The sequence below is a fragment of the Cnephaeus nilssonii genome (assembly GCF_951640355.1).
Source record: "Cnephaeus nilssonii genome assembly, chromosome: 16".
In the NCBI taxonomy this organism is placed as follows: Eukaryota; Metazoa; Chordata; class Mammalia; order Chiroptera; family Vespertilionidae; genus Cnephaeus; species Cnephaeus nilssonii.
In genome coordinates this window covers 56,685,392-56,709,131 of record NC_137087.1, presented here as the reverse complement: position 1 = coordinate 56,709,131, position 23,740 = coordinate 56,685,392, and the positions used below count along the sequence as shown (strand labels likewise).

Genomic DNA, 23,740 nt, shown 5'->3' with positions numbered 1-23,740 from the left:
TTAGAGAGATGATGGTGATGGCCATGCCCGGCACAGGTTAGAGAAATGATGGTGATGGCCATGCCCGGCACAGGTCAGAGAGATGATGGTGATGGCCATACCCGGCACAGGTTAGAGAGATGATGCAACCAACCCTTTCAAGGTGAAATGTGAGTCGTTTTCTACGTTTAATAAAAACGGTTTCTCATTTGAGGCTGTGGAAGTCTTGAGTCACATTTTTTTTGGTAAATCCCGCCCCCCCCACCCCGCCCCCTCTAAAATGTCTGAAAACACATGGCTTAACAGTGGCTGCACAGAAAATATACACCCTCAAAGTCTGACTTTCATTTAAATACAAATATACAAAATGTAAACTGAGGCGATAGAGAAATTTACAAAACTTTTCTTTAAAAATAATAAAGACAAAATTCAGTTCTAGTTATGATGCTATTAAAATACGTGCAAGTCGTCGTATCCAATTGGATTTCTATTGCGATATTCGACAGAGACAAAGCCAGTCCACCCGGCCCGAGGGCCGCGTCTGCACAGACCTGAGTGGAATCTGAGGAGCCTGGGGGCTCCGTGCCGAGGGGGGCGCCTCCTTCCTTCGCCGGCTCCGGGCGGGCCGCCCCGTCCACCCATCCAGAGTGGACGCTCCGCCGGTCACAAGTCCTGCTCCTGAGGACAGGGTCTAGCCTGTCCCACCTGGACTTCCAGGCCAAGCGGCAACTAGCTGCTTCCGGTGGAGTTGGAGCTGACGTGGTTCGAATTTATGTGGTGGTTGAAGTTGGCCTTGGAGTTGGGCGAACTCTTGGAATTGTTCTGATGCTGGCAGAGCGGGCAGGGGGAGAGGGAGAGAGAAAGCAGGTCAGTCCCGCGGGGGCCAGCGCTGTGGCCCGGGCGCCACGGGGGCCTCTGAACCTGAGGACAGGGCCGCGGGGCGGGGCTGCTGGCCCGTCACCTTGCCTCACGCTGCCTTTTGCATCCTCCCCTGCAGACCCGGCCGGACCCAGCAGCTGTTCTCCTCAGGATCAGTGTGCCCGGGGGACCCTGTCTGGAGGGAGACCTTCTACAACAGGAGTGGGTAGGGGGTGCTGCTGGCATCTGGTGGGTGGAGGGCAGACAGGCTGCTGAGTATCACCCGGTGCCTAGAGGACAGCCCCCATGACGAAGAACTAACCCAGCCTGGCCGGTGTGGCTCAGGGGTTGGGCCTTGACCTAGGAACCAAGAGGTCCCGGTTCGATTCCTGGTCAGGACACATGCTCGGGTTGTGGGCTGGATTCCCAGCAGGGGGCATGCAGGAGGCAGCCGATCAATGATTCTCTCTCATCAATGTTTCTATCTCTCTCTCTCCCCCTTCTCCTCTCAAAAAAAAAAAAAAAAAAAAATAACCCCAAAGGTCAGTATGCCGAGGTGGAGAAACCTTGCTAAAGGTCAACTTGGGGCTGGCCCTGCCCCTTCCACCCTGGGGCCCCCTCAGCCAGTGGGTTTCAGGGGCTGCAGACAGCTGCCTGCCCCCCCAGTCCCCGGGCCCCACACCCAGGTGGTCTCTGCATTCTGGTCTCAACCCTGAGGACGTTCTGAGCCCAGGGTCCCCGGGCCGAGGCCAGGACCTGGGGGTGCGGGTCAGGGGCTCTCACCTGACGCTTGAAGATTCTCTGGAACAGCCCTTTCTTTGGTGGCTCCGGAGGGTGACTCCGGTCCAGGTCTGGTGAGAGGGTACCGTTAGGTCCAAACACGTTCAGCTCCTTGAAGCATTCCGTTTCTATCATCTGGAGGAACGCAGAAGAACGCGGGCGGCGTGAGGGCTGCGGCGTCATCTGGGTGGACAGTCCCAGCGCCGAGCCCTGGCCCCCACCGCCCGAGCCGGGCCCCACCAGGTTGTCTGCCGCCCTCCGTCTTACCGGGGCCGGGCCGAGACCAGACGGCGCCCGCCCGCCCGCCCACTGCCTCTCCCCTGAGAAAGCAGAAGTCGGCACCCCAAACCCACAGCCATCTCCTGCTCACCCCACCCGAGCCCAGGCCACCCCACATGCTCCGACCCTCCCCCTTCCAGGGCTCCAGCCCCTCCCCCGCCCCATCATTTCAATTTCATTTGATCCAACTCTGCCTCCAGCTCAGTCCCACTTGTGCCTCCGTCCCAGCTCCATTTCCTCCCTTCCCAGCCCAACTAGACTGGCTCCTCGTCCCTCTGACCTGCCCACGATGCCCAGCAGACCGTGGGACCCGACCCGCCATCCCTGCGTCCTCCCCGCACCTTCCCCCGGCGAGGCGGCCGCCCCGCGCTGACCTCGTTTTGCCACGGGATGGGCACGGAGCCCGTGGAGAACTTGGAGTAGAAGTCGTCGTCCGTGTGGTCCAGGTTGACGCCCTTCACGGTGGAGAACTGCTCAATGTCCAGCACGTCCTTACAGTACACGGCCCGGGGCTGGGGCAGAGGGAGCGGTCACACGGGCCCTGCCCCCGCGCCACGTCCCCGCCCGGCCCGGGGCTTCGATGGGGGAGACGGGGGCGTCTGCCTGAGCCCCCCGCCCCCACCCGGGAACCTGGGCTGCCCTCTCTCAGATCTGCCAACGGGACCCTGGCCGGGGGAACAGGAGCTCGGGGCGTCCAGGGCCGGTCACCCCATCCCTGAGCTCACCCCCCTCAGCGCCCCTCCATCAGAGTCTTTGTTCCCCAAAGGCCCCCGGGACTGGGACGGGGAAACTGTTCCCAAAGTCCGCTCTGTTTGGGGCTCTGGGCCACCCTCCATGGAGAGAGCGAATGCTGCTGGTTCCCAGGGTCAGGCTAGGGGGACACGCAGCCACGGATGACTCTGGCGGGGGGGGGGGGGGCTCCCCAACCCCTTCTCACATTACGGGGCACCAAGGGGCTCGGCACCCAGGCTCTGCAGCCAGACGGGCCGGGCTGGGTCCCAGCTCTGGTGCATAGGAATTTTGGGAAAGTCCCACGTCCCACAGGCCTGTCTCCCCACCTGCAGGCCGGGCTATGGAAGCACCTGTGCCTGGGCTGTAAGTGCCGTGTGAGCTGGCGGTAATATCTTTATCTCACTCCCCCGACACGCACTGGGGGCTACTCTCTGCCGAGACCCACAGAGACGACCCAGGCAGGCCTTCCCCTCCAGAAACTCAAAGTTGGGGGGCGGGGGAGCCTCCCAGGGGCTCTGGGGCCTGTAGGTCTGAGGATGAGGACTTCATGGAGGAGGCGGCTCCAGGATGGATGCAGGACCCCCAGCCCTGGTGACACGTCTGTCACTGGAGGGCAGAGGCCGCCATCCGCCCACGGGTCTCCTCGGCCCCTGGATCGAGGCCCAGAACCGACAATGGGTGAGTGCAAGGCTGAGAACAGGCCACAGGCTCCGTCTGGGCTGGGGGAGGCTACTCACATCTGGAATGAAGGGAGGGTCCAACATCCCGGCTTCCAAGCGCTTGAAGTTCATGTTCCTGAAGAAGGGGTGCCTCTTGACCTCCGCGGCCCCCTCCTCCTGACAGCCCAGCCTCTGCTTCGCGTCTTTGGTGAGCAGCTGTGATCACAGAGCCCCGTGAGGCCATGCCTGGGGACGTGCCGCTCCAGCAGGGCAGACCTGTGGTCACCTCCCTCTCACAGGTGCGGCCCTGGGGCTCCCCGGTGTCCCTCCTCCAGCCTGTGCCACCCAGGTGCCCACAGACACGGCCCGACCCTGCTCAGGCCTGGCTTCAGTGCCTCCTGAGCCGCTGTGAGCTCTGTGGTCCCGCCGGGATGCCTGGAGCCCCCGGGGGAGCAAGACTCCCGTTTGTGTCTCCCCGTGACCATATGCCCAGTACCCGTGAATTCGGGGCATCCCTGCTTGCTGAATTGGTGTGACCTTCTGCCACAGGGAACTTACAAAGGGCAAGAACTTGGTCTGTAGGTCTCTGGTTCATTTACTCAACTCACAAGTGCAAACCCCTGGGGGTGAGTGAGGGAGAAAAGAAGGGAAGGAGGATAGAGAGGGAGGGATGGAGGGAGAGAGGGAGGGATGGAGGGAGAGAGGGAGAGATGGAGGGAGAGAGGGCACTGAGGGTTTGGCCTCAGCAAGATCATGTTTAGAGGACCCATCAAGGCACCACGGATGTAACACATGGGGTTAGTGCCATGGTCGGCAAACTGCGGCTCGCGAGCCACATGCGGCTCTTTGGCCCCTTGAGTGTGGCTCTTCCACAAAATACCACGGCCTGGGCGAGTCTATTTTGAAGAAGTGGCGTTAGAAGAAGTTTAAGTTTAAAAAATTTGGCTCTCAAAAGAAATTTCAATCGTTGTCCGTTGATGTTTGGCTCTGTTGACTAATGAGTTTGCCGACCACTGGAGAGGAATGCAAGTTGGCTGCTCGCTTGGGGGTCAGGGAGGCCGAGGGGCCAGAGGAGCCGGAGGGGTGGGGAGGGGCCAGTGCTGGGACTAAGGACCAGCAGGGGCCTAAGGAAGGTGGGCTGAGGATGGTCCTAGAGATGGGACCCGGGGTGGGTGTTTGTATGTGGGCGGGCGGGGGGGGCAGTGAGATGCATGAATGTCTGGACCCCAGGAGCAGGGAAAGGTCTTGTGGCAGCCAAGACCGAACGAGGGACAATCTGGGTCGGGGACCAGCTTCCTGGCTGTGTGTGGAGAGGCCTTCTCAGGCAGGCGGGCCTCCGTGGTCTCCTTATAGTCAGGCCCTACTGTGTCCTGAGCTGGTGGCTGGAGGGGCCAGGGCCGGCCTGGCTGCCAGACCAAAGAGACCGCAGTTAAGGACACAGAAGCACAGGCTCATTTGTCAGAAGACGGAGCAAGGCCTCTGGTCATGCCTCCAGTTAAAGAAGATGAGGGACATTGGTTTGACACCTGGATCCCCAGGCGTGGCCGCTGCCTTTCCCTCAGTGCACACCAGGGGGCAGCAGAGAAACAGCAGCGCCTAGTCCTGGTGCCCCGAAGCCATGTGCCAAAGCCCATGATAGGGGCAGGGAGGGGCCCTCTGTGCCTCTGCCCTCTCAGCACATCCCATGTCCCTGTTGGGGGGGGGGGGGTCTCTCAAGACCTGCTTCTCTGAACCCCGACCCCGACCCGGGACACATGGTGCTGCCCTCCTCTATCCCTCACCCAGTGGGTGCCACTGCCTACAGACCTCGCCCGACAGAACCAAGTCTTGTCAGCACACCCACCGGGTTTTCAAGCACCCCTGGGAGCCACGTCCCCGTTGACCGCCTTGTGCCGCCTTGCTCCTCCGGTCCCCCCACCCACCTCCACGGCCATGACCACCTGTTTCCTTGGAGGCCCGGGCAGGTGGGCAGTGGCCCAGGCACAGGTGGTTCCGGTGTGTGTTTGCATGTGTGCATGCTGCCCCTCCCTCAGCGTCTCACATGCAAATGACAGGTGGCAGGCCCCGCCCCTTCCTTCTTCCCAAGGGCTCTGACGTCAGACTGGGGCTGGGGAGGAGGCGGCCCGGCCCGGGGCGCGGACAGCGGGCCCCGGGAGCTCACCATTTTGCAGATGGACTTGGCCTCCTCGGAGAACTTGTGGGAGTACACCTCCTCGGTCTCCAGGACCCGGCGGTCCACCTCCTCCCGCTTCACCTTCTCCTTGCGGCCCCGGAACGGCGACTGGCCCTCGATCATCTCGTAGATGAGGCAGCCCAGACCCCAGTAGTCGGGGCTCAGGCCGTACCTCTGGTTGTTCAGGACCTCGGGAGCTGGGTGAGGAGGGAGCGAGGGAGCGAGGTGAGAGGCCGCTGCGGGCAGCACAGAGCCCAGGCGCCCGGCTTGGGCGGTGACTCATGCCAGCCGGGTCCCCGGCATCCTCCTCCCTAACTGGAAGCAGGTTCCAGGGACGGGATGTCGCTCTAGGCCTCTTTCCTGCAGCCCCAGGAGGATGGTCGGGAGTTGGCTGGGGGGGGGGGGGGGGGGGAGGGGACAGGGCAGGGCCCCAGGCTGCTCTCTGCTTAGAGTCATGCTCGGCACCCAGCAGGCGGCGTGCGCCTGTGCCGAGCACCTCCTAGTGGCCTCCCTCCTGTCACCGGCCTCCCGAAAGGCTGTCCACCAGCCACTGGACCCTGACTTCAGCGGGGCCTCCTCCTGAGCATGGCTGTGTGCCAGCCTGGCCACGGACCCCGAAGTGGACTGGCTTTAGACGCAGGTGGGCTGGAGGTGGGGGTTGCAGAGAGCTGGGTTTAGTCAAGTCACACCTTGGGGCTCCACCCACCCTGGCTAAGACCGCCCACCTCCCACCATCAGAAGAGACCCTGCTTCTGATCAGAGTGGCACAATGAGGCCAGGGATCCACGTGGGGGGCTCGGGGGGAGGGGCCGCGCCCACACTCACCCATGTAGCCCACGGTGCCCACCCGGCCTCGGATCAGGTCTCCCTCGGGGATCTTCACGGCCAGGCCCAGGTCGGAGATCCTAATGTGGCCTGAGGGGGAAGGGCAGGGTCAGCGGGCCCCTGGGACGGTCATGTGACACTGGACCACCCTGGGCAGGGCCTCAGACTGGCGGCATGCCCCCGGGCAGGGCACTCGGACTGTGTTTTCATCTGTCCCGTGAAGAGAGGGGCCCCGATCTACCATCTCAGGGCGACTGCAGACCCTTGGGGGACTCAGGTGTCAGAGGACGTGGCAAGCCACCCCCTTTAGGAGGGAAACACACAGATGCGGGGCCCTTGCACTTGGCTGGACGCGGGCAACCTGCCGCATGCGACGCTCTAATGGGCTCCTGGGAAGGCTGAGGTCAGCGGGTTTAAAACGCCTTGGCCTGATTCTGGGATTGCTTCACGGAAAAAATGCGCGATTCTCCTGACATTTTGCAACAGTTTGCTTAAGGGGAAAAATTATAAAGCAATTTGGGAAGCAACTTCCTGTTCTGCCGAGATGGTCTTTGGAGGCTGTTTTCTCCCTTTGGAAAAACAAGACTGGAAGATGCCCAGGCCCCTGGAGACTGGGAGGTGGACTGGAGCTCCTGGCCCCAGACTGAACCCCAAGAGCAGAGACGACTGTGCTGAGGCCAGCCCCTGTGGTGTCTCACCTGGTGGCCCACCAGGGACAAGGGGGATGTCACAGCCACACCCGACCCTGCAGGAGGGACCCCTCCCCCTCCCCCTGTCCGTGAGGGCCGGGGCCCCCACAGCCTGGGTCTGAGCAAGGCCCAGCGACAGGGACCCCCGCCAGGCCGGAGCTGTGAGAGGCCCCCAGCTCAGTGGCTCCAGACAAAGGCAGGAAAGGTACAGGGAGCACGTGGATCCAAGTCATGGGGATGCAGGTAAAGGTGGGCGTGGCGCTGAGACCAGAAGGATAGGAACCCCATTGGGCCCTGGGCTCATCGAGAGGGGTAGCGGGGCCCGGGACCCTCTGCCTGCCGCCCCCCATGGCAGCATCGCCAGGCCATCCACACACCGAGGAGACCCGGCCTCTGATCTCGGCTCCCTACTGATACTGCTGGGTGACCTCGGCAGCTTGGCTCCTCTGAGCCTGAATCTTGTCATCCGTAAAATGGGCACAGGATGCTGGCCCTGCGCCCTCGGTGGAGACGGGCAAATGGAGTCAGATTAAAAACGTGGAAACGTTTCCCACCAGTTAGTGTGAGAGGCTGACGATTGTGGGGGTCACCGTGGCTGCCCTTGTCCTCCATGTGGGACAGTAACAATGGCGATGCACAAACACGGAAGACTAACACGTTTCGCTGGCTGTGGCTGACTGAATAACGTCCCCTCAGGCTATCTTGTCCGACCCTCACCCCCATCTTCAAGCCTCTAAGCTGGCAGGGCCCATGTTTCCATTGAAAAACAAGGAAGATGAAGTGCAGAGAAATTGTGTGAGGTCAGTATTTGCCCAGCATCTCTGAAATCCGGGACGCCTCATCTCATTGCCCTGCACACCTCTCTCTCTCTCTCTCTCTCTCTCTCTCTCTCTCTCTCTCTCTCTCTCCCCAGCCAAGTTGCTTCTTCTCCTGGTAGGAGCTCTGTCCATGTCCACTGTCTTCTGTGGGTCCCCAGGACTGAGGAGAGAAGTGGCTCTTCCCCTCCCGCTCGCCCACCACTCCCTGGCGGGCCCAAGGCCGTGAGTGTCTGAGGGGCCCTCTGCATTGGGTTGCGATGCTCACCTCAGCTACAGGGTAGGATAAGGACCTTCCCAGCCCCGCCCTGACTCACCGTAATCATCTAGCAGGATATTCTCGGGTTTCAGATCTCTGAAAGGGAAAGACCACAGCATGTGAGCGTGGGCATCTGGGCAGCGGGGCGCACTGGCATCTGGGTTGACCCCCGTGGGCCAGCCAGGCCTGAGTGTTTCCTTCCCACCTCAGGTGGTCTGGTCTCTGGGTCAAGAGAATCTTGGGCTGATCTCTCTCCTCCCACCCTTTGCCACAGGCATCTTCCCCTCCCTGGAGAGTAATAGGAAGGAGGTGAGGCAGAGGCTGGTCCTGCTCCTCCACAGGCTGCCAGCCGCCAGGGCTGAGGATACCGCTGGCTGGGGTGGTGACAGACCCCTCCAGGGCTGGGAAGACACCCCCGCCCCCCCTCAGGATGCCCTGAAGGCAGAGCAGGGCCTGGGAATAAAGGCAGAGACACTTGTGAGAACAAAGCGCCAGCTGCAGAACTGGCACCGAGAACTGCAGGGAAGAGGAAGGTGCCCGCGGAGAAAGACCCCCTGGGTAAGGGGCCCCCAGGAGCCTGGCACCTCCCCAACTCCAGCGGGAGCCACAGTGGGAAGAAAGCACAGCCAGAAGGCGCGGCTGTAGGCGTGGCCGCCTCCTCCTGTCCCCAGAGTCTGTCTTCCCTTTGGTGACATCATCATGCTCTTAGGAAAGGGAACCTCGGTTCGCAGGAGGGGGCAGAGGCAGCAGAAGTGTCGGGTTCCACTAGGGAAAGGTCTCCCCAAGGGCAAACCGACAGCCAGCGGGATGGCGATGGCGTGTGCCACTCAGGTGAGCCGCTGGGCAAACAGTCCACGGCGTCTGGACTGGGGGTGGGTTCTCCACCAACTGGCTTTGTTTATGGAACAGCCGGCAGCTGTCCCCGGGGCGTGGTGACTGCCCCATCCAGTGGGCCTCTCACAGAGTGATGACTGGTGTTTTATGGAGTTATTCATTACAAGATACATTTTGTTGCTGTTGTTATTTAATTTGCATTCTTTTGATGTGTTAACAATCCCAAATAAGGGCAAGAGCCGGGGCTTCCATACCCCAGCAGGCCAGTGGGCAGGGGCCGAGCCCACGAGAGGCCAGGCGAGCGGCCGGCTTGGACTTGGAGCTGCCTTTTGGTAAACGAATGTTCTTTTTTCAACCCTTAGGAAAATTGTTCCGACTCCCTTCTCACTGGAGTGAGAACCACACAAAAGCGTAACTGGGGAGATGGTCGAGGGGGGAGGCACGCCACCAAGACCTCCCTCCTGGTTTTCAAAGCCTTCCTGGTCTCCCCGGGTAATCTCCACCCAGAGCTCCACGCACAGGTCTGCGAGCCGGGGTGCGCGGGAGTGGGGCCGCTGGGGACTGTCCCGGCCGTTTCAGGAATGTGCGTTTCCGGATCCCTAACACCAGGTGCCCTGGCTTCCTCTGGGATCCCTCCCATCTGCCCTTTCTCAACAGCTCTTTTCCCAACGACAGGAGGAAAGCAGGGGTCCCTGGGGCCCCATCAGAAGTGGGACCTAGTCGTAATAATTATAACGGTAGCTCAACAGAAGAAATTATTTGAACACTTAGAGCCTTCTGATCTAGGAAATTAAAAAAAAATCTTCCATGTACCCACATAGTTCAATAAAAGACTTTTAGGCAAAAAATATATTACATTATGATAACATTTTGTGAGGGAGGTGGGGAATAGAAATGACAGGAAGTTCCTCACCATTGAAGAGCTTTATGCATGTTTAGATAGACGATGGTGGGAATCAAAATGCTATAGCAGTTGGATTCCACTGGATACCTTTAAAAATGGGAAGTAACTTCCATACCAACATATCGAGACCAGCCACCATTTAAACAGACGGTGGACTATTTCAGAGGTCCATCTTCGGGTTGTGAAGATGCTCGTGGAGGCCGTGAGACAAGACCCCCCCCATCCCGCCCTGGGTGACGGGCAGTGTGGGAGGCGTGGTCCGGCGAACACCAGCCATCATGTTGGCCCTGAGCCTCACCCTGGCGCTGCTCACAGAACCTGAACCCTGGGCCTGCCACGTCGGGAGGTGTAGATGGAGGCAGGCCTGCTTATGGTGGCGACCCCCCAGGTCTTCCCGGGGCTGGTCCAGGTCACGGCCACCAGGCCCCACCAAGCTTCCCCGGGCACCGGACTGGAGGGGACCGGGTCCAGGACACTTGCCCCCCTAAGCAGCCCACCTCACTTCCTCAGTTTCAGTGGGAGTCTGCATCCCGCAGATACAAGGCCAGGCGGGACCCGCTCACCTGTAGACGGTGTTCTCCAGGTGCAGGTCTTCCAGGCCGCACAGGATCTCCGCCGCGTAGAACAGGGCCCGCTCCTCCTCGAAGCCGGGGTTCCCCATGTTGTAGATGTGGAACTTCAGGTCGCCCCCGTTCATGATGGTCAGGACCAAGCACAGCGCGTCCTTGGTCTCGTAGGCATAGGCCAGGTTGACCTGGGGGCATAGGACAGCACCGAGGTGAGGTCCTGCCACCGCCCCCCACTTCCGCCCTCCCTTCTCAGGGCCCCCGCAGCTGCGGGACGGCTGGGCTAGGGGAGCGGCAGCAGCTTCACGCCACCCCCAAATCCCGACAGCCTCGGTGTGCCCTGCCCGCTGCCGCTCTCAGTGGTGAAGGACTCCCTCCTTCCCAGCCGGTGGTTCCAGGTGAGGGGGTGAGGGGAGGGGCCCTGCCAGGACGGTGTTCTTGCGTTTACACCACAGAAGCATGTGCGTGCATCAGTCAAAACTGTGTGGCCCCGTTGGCTGGTCAAGAAGAGCAGGACCCAGATGCCCTCCGGGCACCAGTAGCGCAGGGACCGGGCAGTGGGCTGGGTGGTAGCCTAGGGCAGTGGTCGGCAAACCGCGGCTCGAGAGCCACATGCGGCTCTTTGGCCCCTTGAGTGTGGCTCTTCCACAAAATACCACGGCCTGGATGAGTCTATTTTGAAGAAGTGGCGTTAGAAGAAGTTTAAGTTTAAAAATTTTGGCTCTCAAAAGAAATTTCAATCGTTGTCCTGTTGATATTTGGCTCTGTTGACTAATGAGTTTGCCGACCACTGCTCTAGGGGCTTCGAGAAGCAGAACACGACTTGGCAAAGACCGTCTCCTCTTGCACGCAGGGCACGCCTGGCCAGAGGGACCATCCACAGAGAGGACCTAGCCCCTTGCAGACGGAGATCAACGCCTGAGGCTCCGTGGATGAGGGCTTGGGGGGCGGGGGGGCAGAGCTGGGTCTGGGGCAAAGGACACTTCTCCACCGAGGGGCTGGCGCACATGGAACCTGGCCGCCATAAAACGTGGTGCAAACTCAGGAACAACGGGGTCACGTCTGAGGAGAGGTGAGGAACACGCTGAAGGCGAGAGCTCTGGGAGCTGTGCTCTGCGGCCCGTCCCACCCCTGCCCAGGCGACCCCGAGGAAGGGCTCCGGGAGGCGCGGCGGGAACGTCCCGCCAGGGGCAGAGGACGGGGCACCGTCGAGGAAGGTCCAGGTTCACCCCTTTCCCTGAGCGGGACTCACCGTCACCGACCCCCAGAGCCAGCCCTGCCCCTGAGGACTCCATGGGCAGCCTGGAGGCGGTGACCTGGGGTCACTATTGAAAGGGGCTGGTGACACAGGCTACGGCCACAATGATGACCGCCACCTCCCACACAGCACGTTACCCTGGGCGGGGCTGGCCGTGGGGACAGCCGGGATCAGACAGAGACACCACACCTCTGTCCCCGGAGCGTCACCTTATAAAACCACCCCCTCTCCGGGGAGTGACGGAGGCCCTGGGCTGACGGCCTCGCTCGCCTTCATGCACAGCTGGTAGGCGTTTAATTGGGCGACCTGCGTGGAGAGCCACTTGGGAACAGCTGCCAAATGGAAAAGGCACACGCCCTCTGACACAGCCACGCCTCGGCCAAGGAATGCGGCCTCCGGACACGGTCACAGAGCCACGCCGGGGGCGCTCAGGGACGGACGTGCAGCCTCGTCCGCAGCGGCGTCACCCCCAGGACTTCCTCTCCCCAAGGGGGTGGGGGGGGTGGCCCCACAGGCCAGGGTCCCTCTCTCCCGGGTCTCAAGGGAAGGGGGCACAGTTTTTGTGTGTGTTTTTTTAAAGGTGCAGCTATAAGTCTGGGTTTGTTTGTTTTAAGATCTAATTTTAAGGGGAAGAAAAGATTGCAGCATAAGATGGCTAGTGCGATCCCATTGGCTCAAAGTAATGAATCCAACATGTTGGACTGGTTCCTCAGAGAGGGAGCCTTCTGGTTTTCTTTTGTCTCCGCCTGTGCTGCTGGCATGTTTACCTTGCGCACATATTGTTTTTTATGGTGACATGTGGCGGGGCGTTTAGAGCTGACCGTATGTTCACGTGCTCCGCCACGTCTCCCCGCAGCTGCCCTGTGCCCTGCAGGGACCAGCTCTGGCGCACGGGCTGTGGGCGGGAGTGAGGAGCGCCCCCGCAGCCGAGGCTGTGACGGTCCCCGAACGCCCCTGCACACACTTCCGTGACTCCGGGCGGGGCAGCTGTGGGGAGGAGGAGGGCCGATCTGACCGGACTCTATGTGAGTGACGGAAGGGTCTTGGTTGGCCCGGCCAGCGTGGCTCGGTGGTTGAGTGTCTACCTATGAACCAGGAGGTCGTGGTTTAATTCCCGGCCAGGGCACAGGCCCGGATTTCGGGCTCAATCCCCAGAGGAGGGAGTGCAGGAGGCAGCCGGTCAATGATTCTCTCTCGTCATTGATGTTTCTGTCTTTTCTTCTCCTTTCCTCTCTGAAATCAATACAAAGATACAAAAAATAAAAAAAGAACGGGCTTGGTTGTTTTCAGCTGCGGTGAGTCGGGGTGTATTTGTTACTGCAGCAGAGCGAAGCCCAGACTGAGAAACATAGCAGAGGGCACACGACGGCGCCTCTCAGGGTACCGACATTGAGGAAACTGGTCTACAGGGGCCTGTGGACACGAAGCTCCCGGCTGGGCCCAGGGGGGCTTCTTCAGGCCACCGAGCAGTGTACCAGGTGGTCCTGCAGGTCAGAGGCCTCGGTCCCACACACAGGGCAGCCAGGCCTGCTCTGTGACAGGACGACGTGGGCCACCAGGACCCAGAGGCGCGTTGGGATGCGGGTGGGGCCTGGCTGCCTCTCGGCAGTATTCCTCCCACTGCATTCCATCTCCCTGGCGATGGGGAGCTGCCACCCTGGAGGGCCACCCACTTCCCAAGGGACAGAAGCCCCGGTCACCAGCCCTGGACACTCACCACAAACGGGCTGTTGACCTTCTCCAGGATCTGCTTCTCGTTGAGGGCCATGGACTCCCCTTTCCTCTTCTTGATCCTCTTCTTCTCCAAGCGCTTGCAGGCGTACATTTTCCCCGTGGCCCGAACCTGGCAGGCACAGACCTGCGGGGCAAGGAGGAACCAAGGGTGAGGGACACGGGAGGCCTGCCCGAGCGCCTCCGTGGCCAGGACGCTGGACCGAGGGGTCGGGAACGGATGGAGCCAGAGCCGGCCGTGCCTGGCCTTGGACCCACGGCTGCCCCGGGCCACACCCTCGAGATCTGGCTCCAGCCCCACCTCGCCCTCCCTCCTCTGTCCCTTGGATGGAGCCCAGCCTTGGAGGTGCAGAATGAGCCACTGTCAGCAATGCATAGATGGCCGCCGAGGCCTGAGGTCCCGTCCCTCTCTCAGAGGCAACTAGATTTTCTGTCCTCAGCTCCCAACCAGAGGCAGCCATGGCCCACTGGGCACTTTCAAGTCCCGGCTGCAGGCGGAAGATGCTTGTTGGGGACCAGGGACGGGAGACCCCCAAGAACCCTGAGTGTATGGTTCAGAGGAACGGGAAACAGGGCATTTGGGTTCTCGTCTTCGTTCTGCCCCTTGCTGGCTGGGTGCCCGTGGCCGGGTCACCTCACCATTCGGAACCTCCGCTTTCTCGCCCCTAAGTGAGCCACAGGCTGCCCCAGTCTTGGGAAGCTCAGACAGAGCACAACAGCCCAGAGAGCAGTGTCATCTGGCCCCTCGTGTCCTCCCTTCTCCCGCCAAACACAGCCAAGAGCACCCGTTTCCCCTCCCCGGACTTGAACCTGAGGCTGCCTCACCCCCAGCCCCAGACACTGCAGACACACCTGACCCTCCCAAACGCCCTGAGCCCTGCCCGCTCCTCCACCAGGGGCCTAGGACCGAGCAAACATGGGAACACCTCAGGCAGACAGAAGGGACAGGAAAGGGGACTAGAGTGCAGGAACTCTCACCTGAAACAAGGTGCTCACTCACCTCCCCGAAGCCCCCCTTTCCCAGCACTCGGTACTGCCTGAAGGTGTTTTTGGTTACCGGTTGCCTGAAAAAAAGCAAGAATCATGGCGTTAAGATGCATAACCCATATGCAACAGACAGCGGCAGCATCTGACTTAGGCGGTGCAAGGCACAGTTCCAGGCCCCGGGGACCCCCAGGAATGATGGCTGCAGAGGGGCCCCTCACGGGCTTGCTCTGGGGCTGGGTGTTCAAATCCCAGGCCACCTGCCCTCAGCCCTGCAGCCTGGGAGACAAGCAGGAAGGCAGAAGGCGCGAAACATGTGAGCCAAAGCAGCTTCAAGGGCCTCCCCCTGTGGCTTCCCCTCTCTCCCAATGCCACTCAGGTGGCCCAACTCCGAAGGAAGCTGTGAGGCCAGTGCAGGGAGAGGGGAGGGCCCAGAGCCACAGAGGCTCAGTGTCCCCCGGAGGGCATGACGGAGACCTGCCCTCCCTGCCCCTGCGCATCTCAGCCAGCCCAGCATGTATCTCAGCGTGTCCAGCATCTATCTCAGCCCAGCATCTACCTCAGCCCAGCATCTAGCCCAGCATGTAGCTCAGCCCAGCCTGTAGCTCAGCCCAGCATGTAGTTCAGCCTGCCCAGCATGTAGCTCAGCCCAGCCTGTAGCTCAGCCCAGCATGTAGTTCAGCCTGCCCAGCATGTAGCTCAGCCTGCCCAGCATGTAGCTCAGCCCAGCATGTAGCCCAGCATGTAGCTCAGCCCAGCCTGTAGCTCAGCCCAGCACGTAGCTCAGCCTGCCCAGCATGTAGCTCAGCCTGCCCAGCATCTACCTCAGCCCAGCATGTAGCTCAGCCCAGCATCTAGCTCAGCCTGCCCAGCATGTAGCTCAGCCAGCCCAGCATGTAGCTCAGCCAGCCCAGCATGTAGCTCAGCCAGCCCAGCATCTAGCTCAGCCCAGCATGTAGCTCAGCCAGCCCAGCATCTAGCTCAGCCCAGCATGTAGCTCAGCCCAGCATCTAGCTCAGCCTGCCCAGCATGTAGCTCAGCCAGCCCAGCATGTAGCTCAGCCCAGCATCTAGCTCAGCCTGCCCAGCATGTAGCTCAGCCAGCCCAGCATGTAGCTCAGCCAGCCCAGCATCTAGCTCAGCCAGCCCAGCATGTAGCTCAGCCAGCCCAGCATGTAGCTCAGCCAGCCCAGCATCTAGCTCAGCCTGCCCAGCTGGATGGCGCACTTCCAACCTCTCCCACCTCCCAGAGCCCCCTTCTTGTCCCCCCCAGAACTCCAACACTGCAAGATCCCATCTGCCAGAGGGTATCTATGAAGTCCTAATCACTTAGTATCTCCTGACTCCCCATTTTAATTAGCCAAAGCCAACCTCTGACCAGGAGGCAGGGCGGGGAGTAAAGACCAGACGGTCCTCTGGTTGCCTCGAAGAACCCCGGGTTGCGGGCAGCTTGTGCTTTTTCACCGCTGGTCTGTTTGGCTAAGAATAATCAGCTTGCTTTTTTTTTTTTTTAAAACACACCTTTTTTTCAGCTTTATTGAGGTATGATTGAGTGTACAACTTGATGTTTTGATACATACACTGTGGAATGATCACCGCAATCAAGCTAATTAACGTGCTATTACCATAGTTCCCTCTCCCTCCCTCCCTCCCTCCCTCCCTCCCTCCCTCCCTCCCTCCCTCCCTCCCTCCCTCTCCTTCTGATGAGAACGCTTAAGCTAATTTCAAGCACATAATACAGTATTTGTTAACTAGGGTCACCATGCTGTCCATTAGACCCCCCACAAGGTACTCATCCTGCAAAACTGAAACTTTGCACCCTTTGACCAACATCTCCCCATTTCTCCTGCCCTCAGCATCCCTGGCAGCCAGCATTCTGCTCTCTGCTTCTATGCATTTGACTGTTTTAGGTTCCACCTATCAGTGAGGTCGTGTGATAGTTGTCTTTCGGTGTCTGGCTTATTTCACTTAGCAAGTGCCCTCCAAATGGATCCACGTTGTCATGAAATGGCAAGATCTCCTTTTTCAAGGCTGAGTAATATTCCACGGGGTGTGTGCACACCACACTTTACTCCCGTGTGCACTGTAGCATTACTCATAACAGCCAAGATGTGGAAACAATCTAAATGTCCGTCACCTGGTGGGTGAGTAACAAACAATCCACTTTACAATGTTAACACCGGCTCTTGGAACCAGAACTGATATTTTTTGTTTGTTAAAAAAAACAAAACACAACTTTTTAAAAATTGATTTCAGAGAGAGGAAAGGAGAGGGAGAGAAACATCAATGAGGAGAGACAGAGAGACAGAGAACCATTGATTAGCTGTCTCCTGCCCCACACTGGAGATTGAGCCTGCAACCCGGGCAGGTGCCCTGACGGGGAATCGAACTGTGAGTTCCTGGTTCATAGGTCGTTGCTCAACCACTGAGCCATGCCAGCCGGGCCCAAACTCTTTTTGAGCAACTCCCACGCCCACCCCAAGAGTGCTGACCAGGGTCGAGGTGGGCACGAGACTGAATTGGGCCAACGACCTGGGTCGGCTCGAGAAGGACAGTGAGCCGCCGGCAGCTCCTGAAGGAATCTTGCATGGAAACGCTTCTGGCTGCTGGGTCCTGGAGAGGACTTGGGTTTTTATCAGAAATCCGTCCCTGTTCTCACAGGATGTCCCGAGACCCAGGGCGCTCCCGGCATTCACTGCTGTGCCTCACTCTCCCTGGCATGTCCGTGGGCAGCGGGGGTCCCCGACAGCAGCACAGCAGGGCTCCATCGCTCTGTCTCTCTCCTCTGCAGGAGCGGCCGGGGCCTGGAGCTCCCTGCCAGGCGCCTCGTCCGCTATCGCCCAGGAGCGTGTCCTACAGCCGCCCTCGAAACCACATGAAGGCGTCCAGGCCCAACAGTTTATGGTACATGGAGAACAGACAGTCGGGCGACATTACCGCAGCGCTCCTCTGCTAGGGGAAATAAGTGGAATACAATTTCCGAGGAATTTCTTGGTTAACCTTGGGAGGGGAAAAGATCCCTTTAATATTTCAACAGTATCACACTAAGGGGCCACGGTCTTGGTAGTGGCGGGGGTGGGGGGATGGGGGGAAGAAGAGGGTTGTCAGTCATTTAGGACATTTCTAGGCCAGTGTCCTGACGTACTGGCTTCAACAACTCAGTGCAAAGGGCTTAACTTCTCTGATTTAAAAAGTCCATTTCTCCATTTCCTGTGCTTGGTGCAGACAAGTAAAATGAAAGTCCGTGGCCACCGCTAAAGGATTGGAACGGGAGTGCCGGGTAGAAGGATTTGAGTGAGGGCCCTGGAGTTCAGGTTCCAGCCTCACCAGGCCCTTGCTGTGTGACTCAGGGCCAATCCATCCACCTCTCTGAGCCCTGCATCTTCAAGTGGGTGCAGATTGGGGTCATGTGTTACACCGCCCAGGGCTCCCGGAATCGGAGTGGGGCTCGATGGATATGTCTCACCACTGCCCACGAGGGTCAGCTGCTCCTTCCAATCCAGACATGCGAGGATGCCGCCACGCTGACGTTGACGCCGATGATCTCGGGCCACCACAGCTGTGTCAGGAGTTTACTCCTGGGGCCAAATGGCTGACCTCTGTCGAGCACGCACCTTGTCCTGGGCACGTGCTGCTGACCTCATCTCCTCCTTGCCCCAAGCCTGCAAGGCGGGCACTGCTATTTCCCCACTGAAAGAGGAAGCCGAGGCGTGGAGCGGCGAGCGGCCCTCCGGAGGCCCCTCCAGAGGAGGCCGAGCCGGACTCAGACCCAGGCTGGGGGCACCAGGCCCTCAGCAGGATGGGGGGGCCGGCTCTTCATTCCTCCGTCCCTCCTGCAGGTGCAAGGTGAGCAGTGGCAGTCATGGGCTGACCCCTTCTCACTCTGCCATCCCCGATGGTCAGGTGGAGTTCTGTGGCTGACGGGCAGGGTGTTCTCTGGGCATCTGCAGGGCACTCAGCACAAGTGCAAGGTCAGGATGGCTTCTTGCTTTACAACCACACGTGCCCAGATGGCGTGCGTGCCAGGCCTCAGGGCACAGGGAACTCTGGGCTGTGGAAGAGGACACTCCCACCATGTCTACCAGCTCAGTGTGGATTTATTTATTTATTTTCATTTTTAAAATATATTTTTATTGCCCGGCCAGTGTGGCTCAGTGTTGAACCAGGAAGTCACGGTTCGATTCCTGGTCAGGGCACATGCCTGGGTTGTGGGCTCGATCCCCAGCAGGGGGCGTGCAGGAGGCAGCCAATCAATGTTTCTTTCTCATCGTCGATGTTTCTCTCTCTCTCTCCCCCTCTCCCCTCCTCTCTCTGAAATCAATAAAAACACACATATATTTTTAAACAGGCGATTGGGTTAAATAGGGGATGTGCAGCTCATCAGCGGCGATGGCAGCTCTTCACTTGCTGGTGGAGGAAGAATTCCCAAGGACAGAAAGAAAGAACGAGCTGCCAAGATGCTGAGTGCGGGTGGCTGAGGGGGTGAGCGGTGGGTAAGCCACGGTAGCAAGCACAGGCAGCGCGCTTCCAGACGAACACACAGGAGCGGAGTTCACAGGAGAGAGACTGTTCACGTTGTGGGGGCCATCGGCCCATGGAGGGAACTGATTCTTACATGACTTCTCAGGTGAAAACGTGCCCCCCCCCCAAACACACTGGCACACGCGTGCGTGGGGAGTGCCAGGGCGGCACTCACCTTTCCAACCACTTCCACTGGAGAAAGCGATCAAAATACATGCTGTCCAGGTACTCGAGGAAGGGCCCTCCCCTCAGGTAGTCGTGGACAGACCTGCTCGGGGGGAAACACAGACAGACATTCACAATCCTGGCCTCAGGCAGATGGGCAGAGCCGTGTCCGGCCGGTTCACGCCCGGCCTCCTCCACTCCCAGGCTTGGGAAATGCAGACACACAGGGGCCAGAGGCCCCATCATCCGAGGAGGCGGTTGGAGACTGCCCAGCTGGCCCGCCCACAGGCACCGAGCACCTGCCACGGGCACACTCGGCCTGGGGGCAGCAGTGAGCACTCGGGTGGCGTCGGGATGGGGTGAGTGACAAATACTACATACATGACCCCAGGGACGTGTTATGAAGGAGGGTTAAGGGAGGTCCCTGGGGGTCAGGGAGCTCTCTCTGTAGAAGGGACGGGTGATGAAAAGACAACAGAGGCAGACTTAGCTGGGTGCAGGGGAGGGACTCTGAGATAGTGGGTGGTAGGGGCTGAGGCGGGGTGTGGCCCTGAGGGCCCAGGCTCTGGCCTGGGTCCAGGACCAGCAGAGCCGCAGGGAGATTTCATCCCCGCAGCAGAGTTTAAGGCAGTGATGGGCAACCTTTTGAGCTTGGTGTGTCAAACTTTGCCAAAAAACTGAGCATAACTCGGGTAGTGTGTCACTTTGAGGAAAAAACATTATTTCACAAATGTTTCATCCTCAGGAGCAGCAAATGTTTCATCCTCAGCATGCGGCCACCTCAGCGGCCGCGTGTCATCAGAAATGGCTACTCATGTCAGTGCTGACACACGTGTCATAGGTTCGCCACGGTCACCTGCGGGGGGCCCGGCCCGGGTTGGGAACCTGGCTGCAGGCAGGGACGGGCTGCTTCCCTTTGAAAAGTGGCGATGCTGACCAACCTGGCCCAGCACTTGGGACCCGGGGACGGAGAGGACATGCACGTTAGAGGCCGTGTCCTGCCAAACCGGAAACCCGGGGCTGGCGTGGGGGGTCAGGGTGAGCACGTCCTCAGGGGGACAGCCCGGGGCCTCACCCATTTTCAGACCTGACCCTCGGCCGGTTCTAAGAGGGCAGCGACCAGGCTTGTTTTGTTCGTGGGGGTCTCTGCTCAGCACCTAGCACAGGGCTGGGCCCCATCTGACCTCCCTAGTGTCCGTCCTCATCATCCGGCTCCCAGGGCACGGGAGCTGGCTTTCCTGTCCTCCCCACCTGCCAGGAAGCCGGGACTGGGTCCTGCTCACCATAGCACCCCAGCTCCAAGTATGGTGCCGGGCACGCAGCAGGCACCCAGTTGCCGTCTGCGGTGCAGAGGCTGAGCCAAGTCCCAGGCTCATCCAGCCGTGTGGGCGGCCTGGCTCTAGAGGCCTCTTGCATGTAGGTACGTGTGTGTGCACACACCTGTCAGCTTATGGGGAGCGGTGTGTGTGGGCACATGAACAGGTGTGTGTTAAGCCTCTGTAGAGTGTGGTAGGGGGTTTGGGGGGGCTTGATTGGTACAGAGCCGGCACCAACTTATCTCCTGTTCCGTCAGGGTGGTTGTATGCCCTGCAGAGGTGATGGGGTGTCAGAGAAGGCAGCCCCCCCCTGCAGCAGTGCCCCCGGCTCAGGTTGGCGGCAGCGGAGGGGGTTGGGGGGCCTGGGAAGGATTCCCAAACCACCCAGACTGGGTCAGATTTTTGCACATTTCTCCGTCTCAACAGCCTGGAGAGCCACCGCTCTCAACACCCTTTGAAGCAGCTGTTTTCTTTGGACTCGGCCCCCTGCTATCTTCTTCCCTTCTTAAGGAGTCTACAAACATCTGGGCGGCTTGACCGGGGCCCTGGGCCCTGCAGACCAGCCTGCCGTGCCCAGCGCTCCAGGTGGGAGCTGGTAGCAGCCCTCGTCCAGGTGGCTGTGTGGCTGGCAGAGGTGCCGAGGGCCTGCCCCCCCCTCCCCCTGCCCCGGGCTGGGCCGGGAGGGAGGGCGGCAGGGAGGCGGCCGCCGGGGCACTCACTGTGCGCAGGCCGCGAAGAGCTCTTTGCAGGGCCTCTGTCGGAGCTTCTCCTCCGTCTGGGAGACCAGGTCCCGACCGACTTGGGCGACGAAAACTGGGGACTGGAGGGAAGAGAAGAGGTGGTCAGCGAGGGGGAGGAGCAGGGCGGCTGGGTTAGTGAGGGGAGGGTGGTCTTCCCCGCCCGCCCACCCCTGGCCCTGGGCCGCCTGCACAGTGCCCGGGGGTGCAGGGAGGTGGCTGGGCCGGAAGGTGGTGCGCGGGCCCAGACTTCGGGTCAGGTTTCTGCTCTGCCGCTGTCAGTGGGGGGACCTCCTGGAGGTCACAGGGCTCCTTTGAGCATCACCGCCCGGAGGTCACAGGGCTCCTTTGAGCATCACCGCCCTCGTGTGCAGAACACGGACAACGATGGCCCATGTCCTGGGTCTGCGGCAGAACCGAATGAGGTGGAGGGGCTGTGCAACAAGCCCGGCTCATTGGTGAGCCCCCCCCCCCCGCCCCCCCGGGGCTGTCTCCTCACGGGGTAGACTTGAGATGAACCCCTGCCCAGCCTCAAGGTCACGTACAAAAGGATCTGGAAGGGGTAAAAGGGCAAGTGAACAGGACGACACAGGGTCAGCTGCTCCTTCTCACAGGATGCAGCGAGGGGAGGGGAGGGGAGCTCAGCAGCTCTAATGATCTATAGCTTTGGCACCGACACACCAGGGTTCGAATCCCACATCTGTTACTTGTAGCTGTGGGACCCTGGTCTAACTGCTCAGCCTCAGTGATCAGGAAGATGATCAGAAATAACAGTTTCTCCCAGAAGGAATCAATAAAACCACTAGATCAAGCCCTTGGCCCAGATCCTGGCACGTGACAGAAAAGTGTGCAATAAGTGTCCTGTCATTTCCTTCTCCTCCTCGGGTAAGCTGCCTGGCCGGAGCATTTCCCGTTTGAAGGACAGCTCCAGCGTCCTACCCAGGAGCAGCAGCCGGCTGGGAAGGCAGCCCCTCCCGCAGCCACCACTCCCCGCACCAGTCACCCTCCACCAGCTGCTCGCTCACCAGCTGGGCCCTGAGGTGGGTTTTTAATAAATTACAGGAACAATTGAGAAAATTGCAGGGAGTGCGCTCAGGAAGATGGGGTGTAGACGCATCTTTTCCAAAGATGTTGAGCTAGGAGAGACGTGCTTCCTCTCCCCAGCTCCTGACGTGTGACTGTGGGGCTGACTGTCCTGCTAAGCCCATCGGGGGGTGTCTGGGGGGTTTGATCCTGGGGGAGGAGGTGGAGCTGCCTGGCATGGCCCTGGTGAATGACACCAGTGGCTCATCCTCTGGTGCCCACTGTTCTGAATGCCATGTTCCTGCCTTCTTTCTTCCTCTCCCAGGCCCTGCCCTCTCTGCAGGTCTTCCCCTGTCCTGGGGCCTCCCGCCCCTGGGTGGGTGGAGCCTCAGGTGTGGGGGGAGCTGCTGTGATGGTAAACGCCCCCCAAACTCCCAGCGCAGACAGAGCCAGTCACACCACCATCCCAGAGCATCTCCCAGATGGCTGCTGTCGCCAACCCTGGGTGGCGGTGGCTCCCTCCCACCCTCCGTCCCCACGTGGACAACTTAATGAGATGGCGGAAGAGCAACCAGAGAGAGTTGGTCTCTGGAGCGCGTTGCTCCTCCTTTTGCAGAAAAGATGCTCGACCAAGAGGCTGGAGCCCCGAGCCCTGGTCCGACCTCTGCCCTTGGCCATCTGGGGCCTCCCATCCCCCCTTGCAACAGGAAGGGGCTGCTCCAGAGATGACCTTTGGGTCCTTCAAGACTTGGGAATTGATGGTTGAGGGTTTTTTTTTCTTCTAATCCTTGGGGAGCTTTCTTGGGACTCTGGCAGCTGAGTTTATTGGGGACCAATAACTCCAGGATACTCCAGAGCAATAGAATATCAGCACAGACCCCGAGGCCACTGCAAATCTGCTTCAGAAAGTGAGCTGGTGGCTGGGCAACCTTGGTCTGAAGGGCCTGGTGGCTGGCCCAGAGCTGGTGAGAGAGAAGGTACAACGTATTGTGCCGGGATATGACTGGCACCTGGGGTGAGTCAGCAAAGACCGAACAGGGATGCTGGGTGGGCGGGCCACTGCTTTGTCATCAGACTTCACCCAGGGAGGACACACTCTTACCCGCAGGAGGCCCAGCCTGGCAGGGGCACAGTGGGCAGGGGCGGGGGCGGGGGCCGGGAGGGTGGTTAAAAGGTGAACTAGTGTGGTCCTTGACCTCAAAGCACTTTTTCTCCAGTGAGACACATGAGAGAAGGGGAGATCCTAACAGGAAAGCCCTTTCCCGGTCCTTGGCCATCTGTGCTGATGTACACACAGAGTGGGCTGGCTGGGAATCCATGGTTCTCCAACCTTTTTTCAATCAGCAAGCTTCTTTTCTCCTCATCCAAATGAAACTTACTTACAGACCCAATATTTCAAACCAACAGAAATCATACAAGAATGCTTTGCCTGTATTGAGGCCAACCCTGGACAGGCACTGTGAAAGGCCTGACACGCATTATCTCACTTCATCGCCATGTGGCTCTATGAGGTAGACACTCTCATGATGTCCATTTCACAGATGAGGAAGCCAAGGTTTAAAAGGTGGAGGCATTTGCCCAAGGTCACCCAGGCAGTGAGTGGAACGGAGGGGATTTGAACCCACGTTGGCTGGGTCAAGAATAAGCCTGAGCC

General features: G+C 59.9%; 1 protein-coding gene across 1 annotated transcript in view; it reads right to left on the bottom strand.

Annotated features, from left to right (window-relative positions):
* Positions 1-309: 309 nt before the first annotated feature.
* Positions 310-23,740, bottom strand: part of GRK5 (G protein-coupled receptor kinase 5) — a 181,432-nt gene continuing 158,001 nt past the window's right edge. Inside the window, exons 5-16 of the mRNA XM_079793399.1 lie at positions 21,046-21,146; positions 19,021-19,113; positions 14,342-14,405; positions 13,328-13,468; positions 10,350-10,540; positions 8,107-8,144; positions 6,286-6,375; positions 5,449-5,657; positions 3,366-3,503; positions 2,271-2,408; positions 1,621-1,752; positions 310-807 (exon numbers count right to left, since the gene is read on the bottom strand). Coding sequence (XP_079649525.1) covers positions 709-807; positions 1,621-1,752; positions 2,271-2,408; positions 3,366-3,503; positions 5,449-5,657; positions 6,286-6,375; positions 8,107-8,144; positions 10,350-10,540; positions 13,328-13,468; positions 14,342-14,405; positions 19,021-19,113; positions 21,046-21,146 — 1,434 coding nt within the window. The 3' untranslated portion in view covers positions 310-708. The remainder of the gene's footprint in view (positions 808-1,620; positions 1,753-2,270; positions 2,409-3,365; positions 3,504-5,448; positions 5,658-6,285; positions 6,376-8,106; positions 8,145-10,349; positions 10,541-13,327; positions 13,469-14,341; positions 14,406-19,020; positions 19,114-21,045; positions 21,147-23,740) is intronic.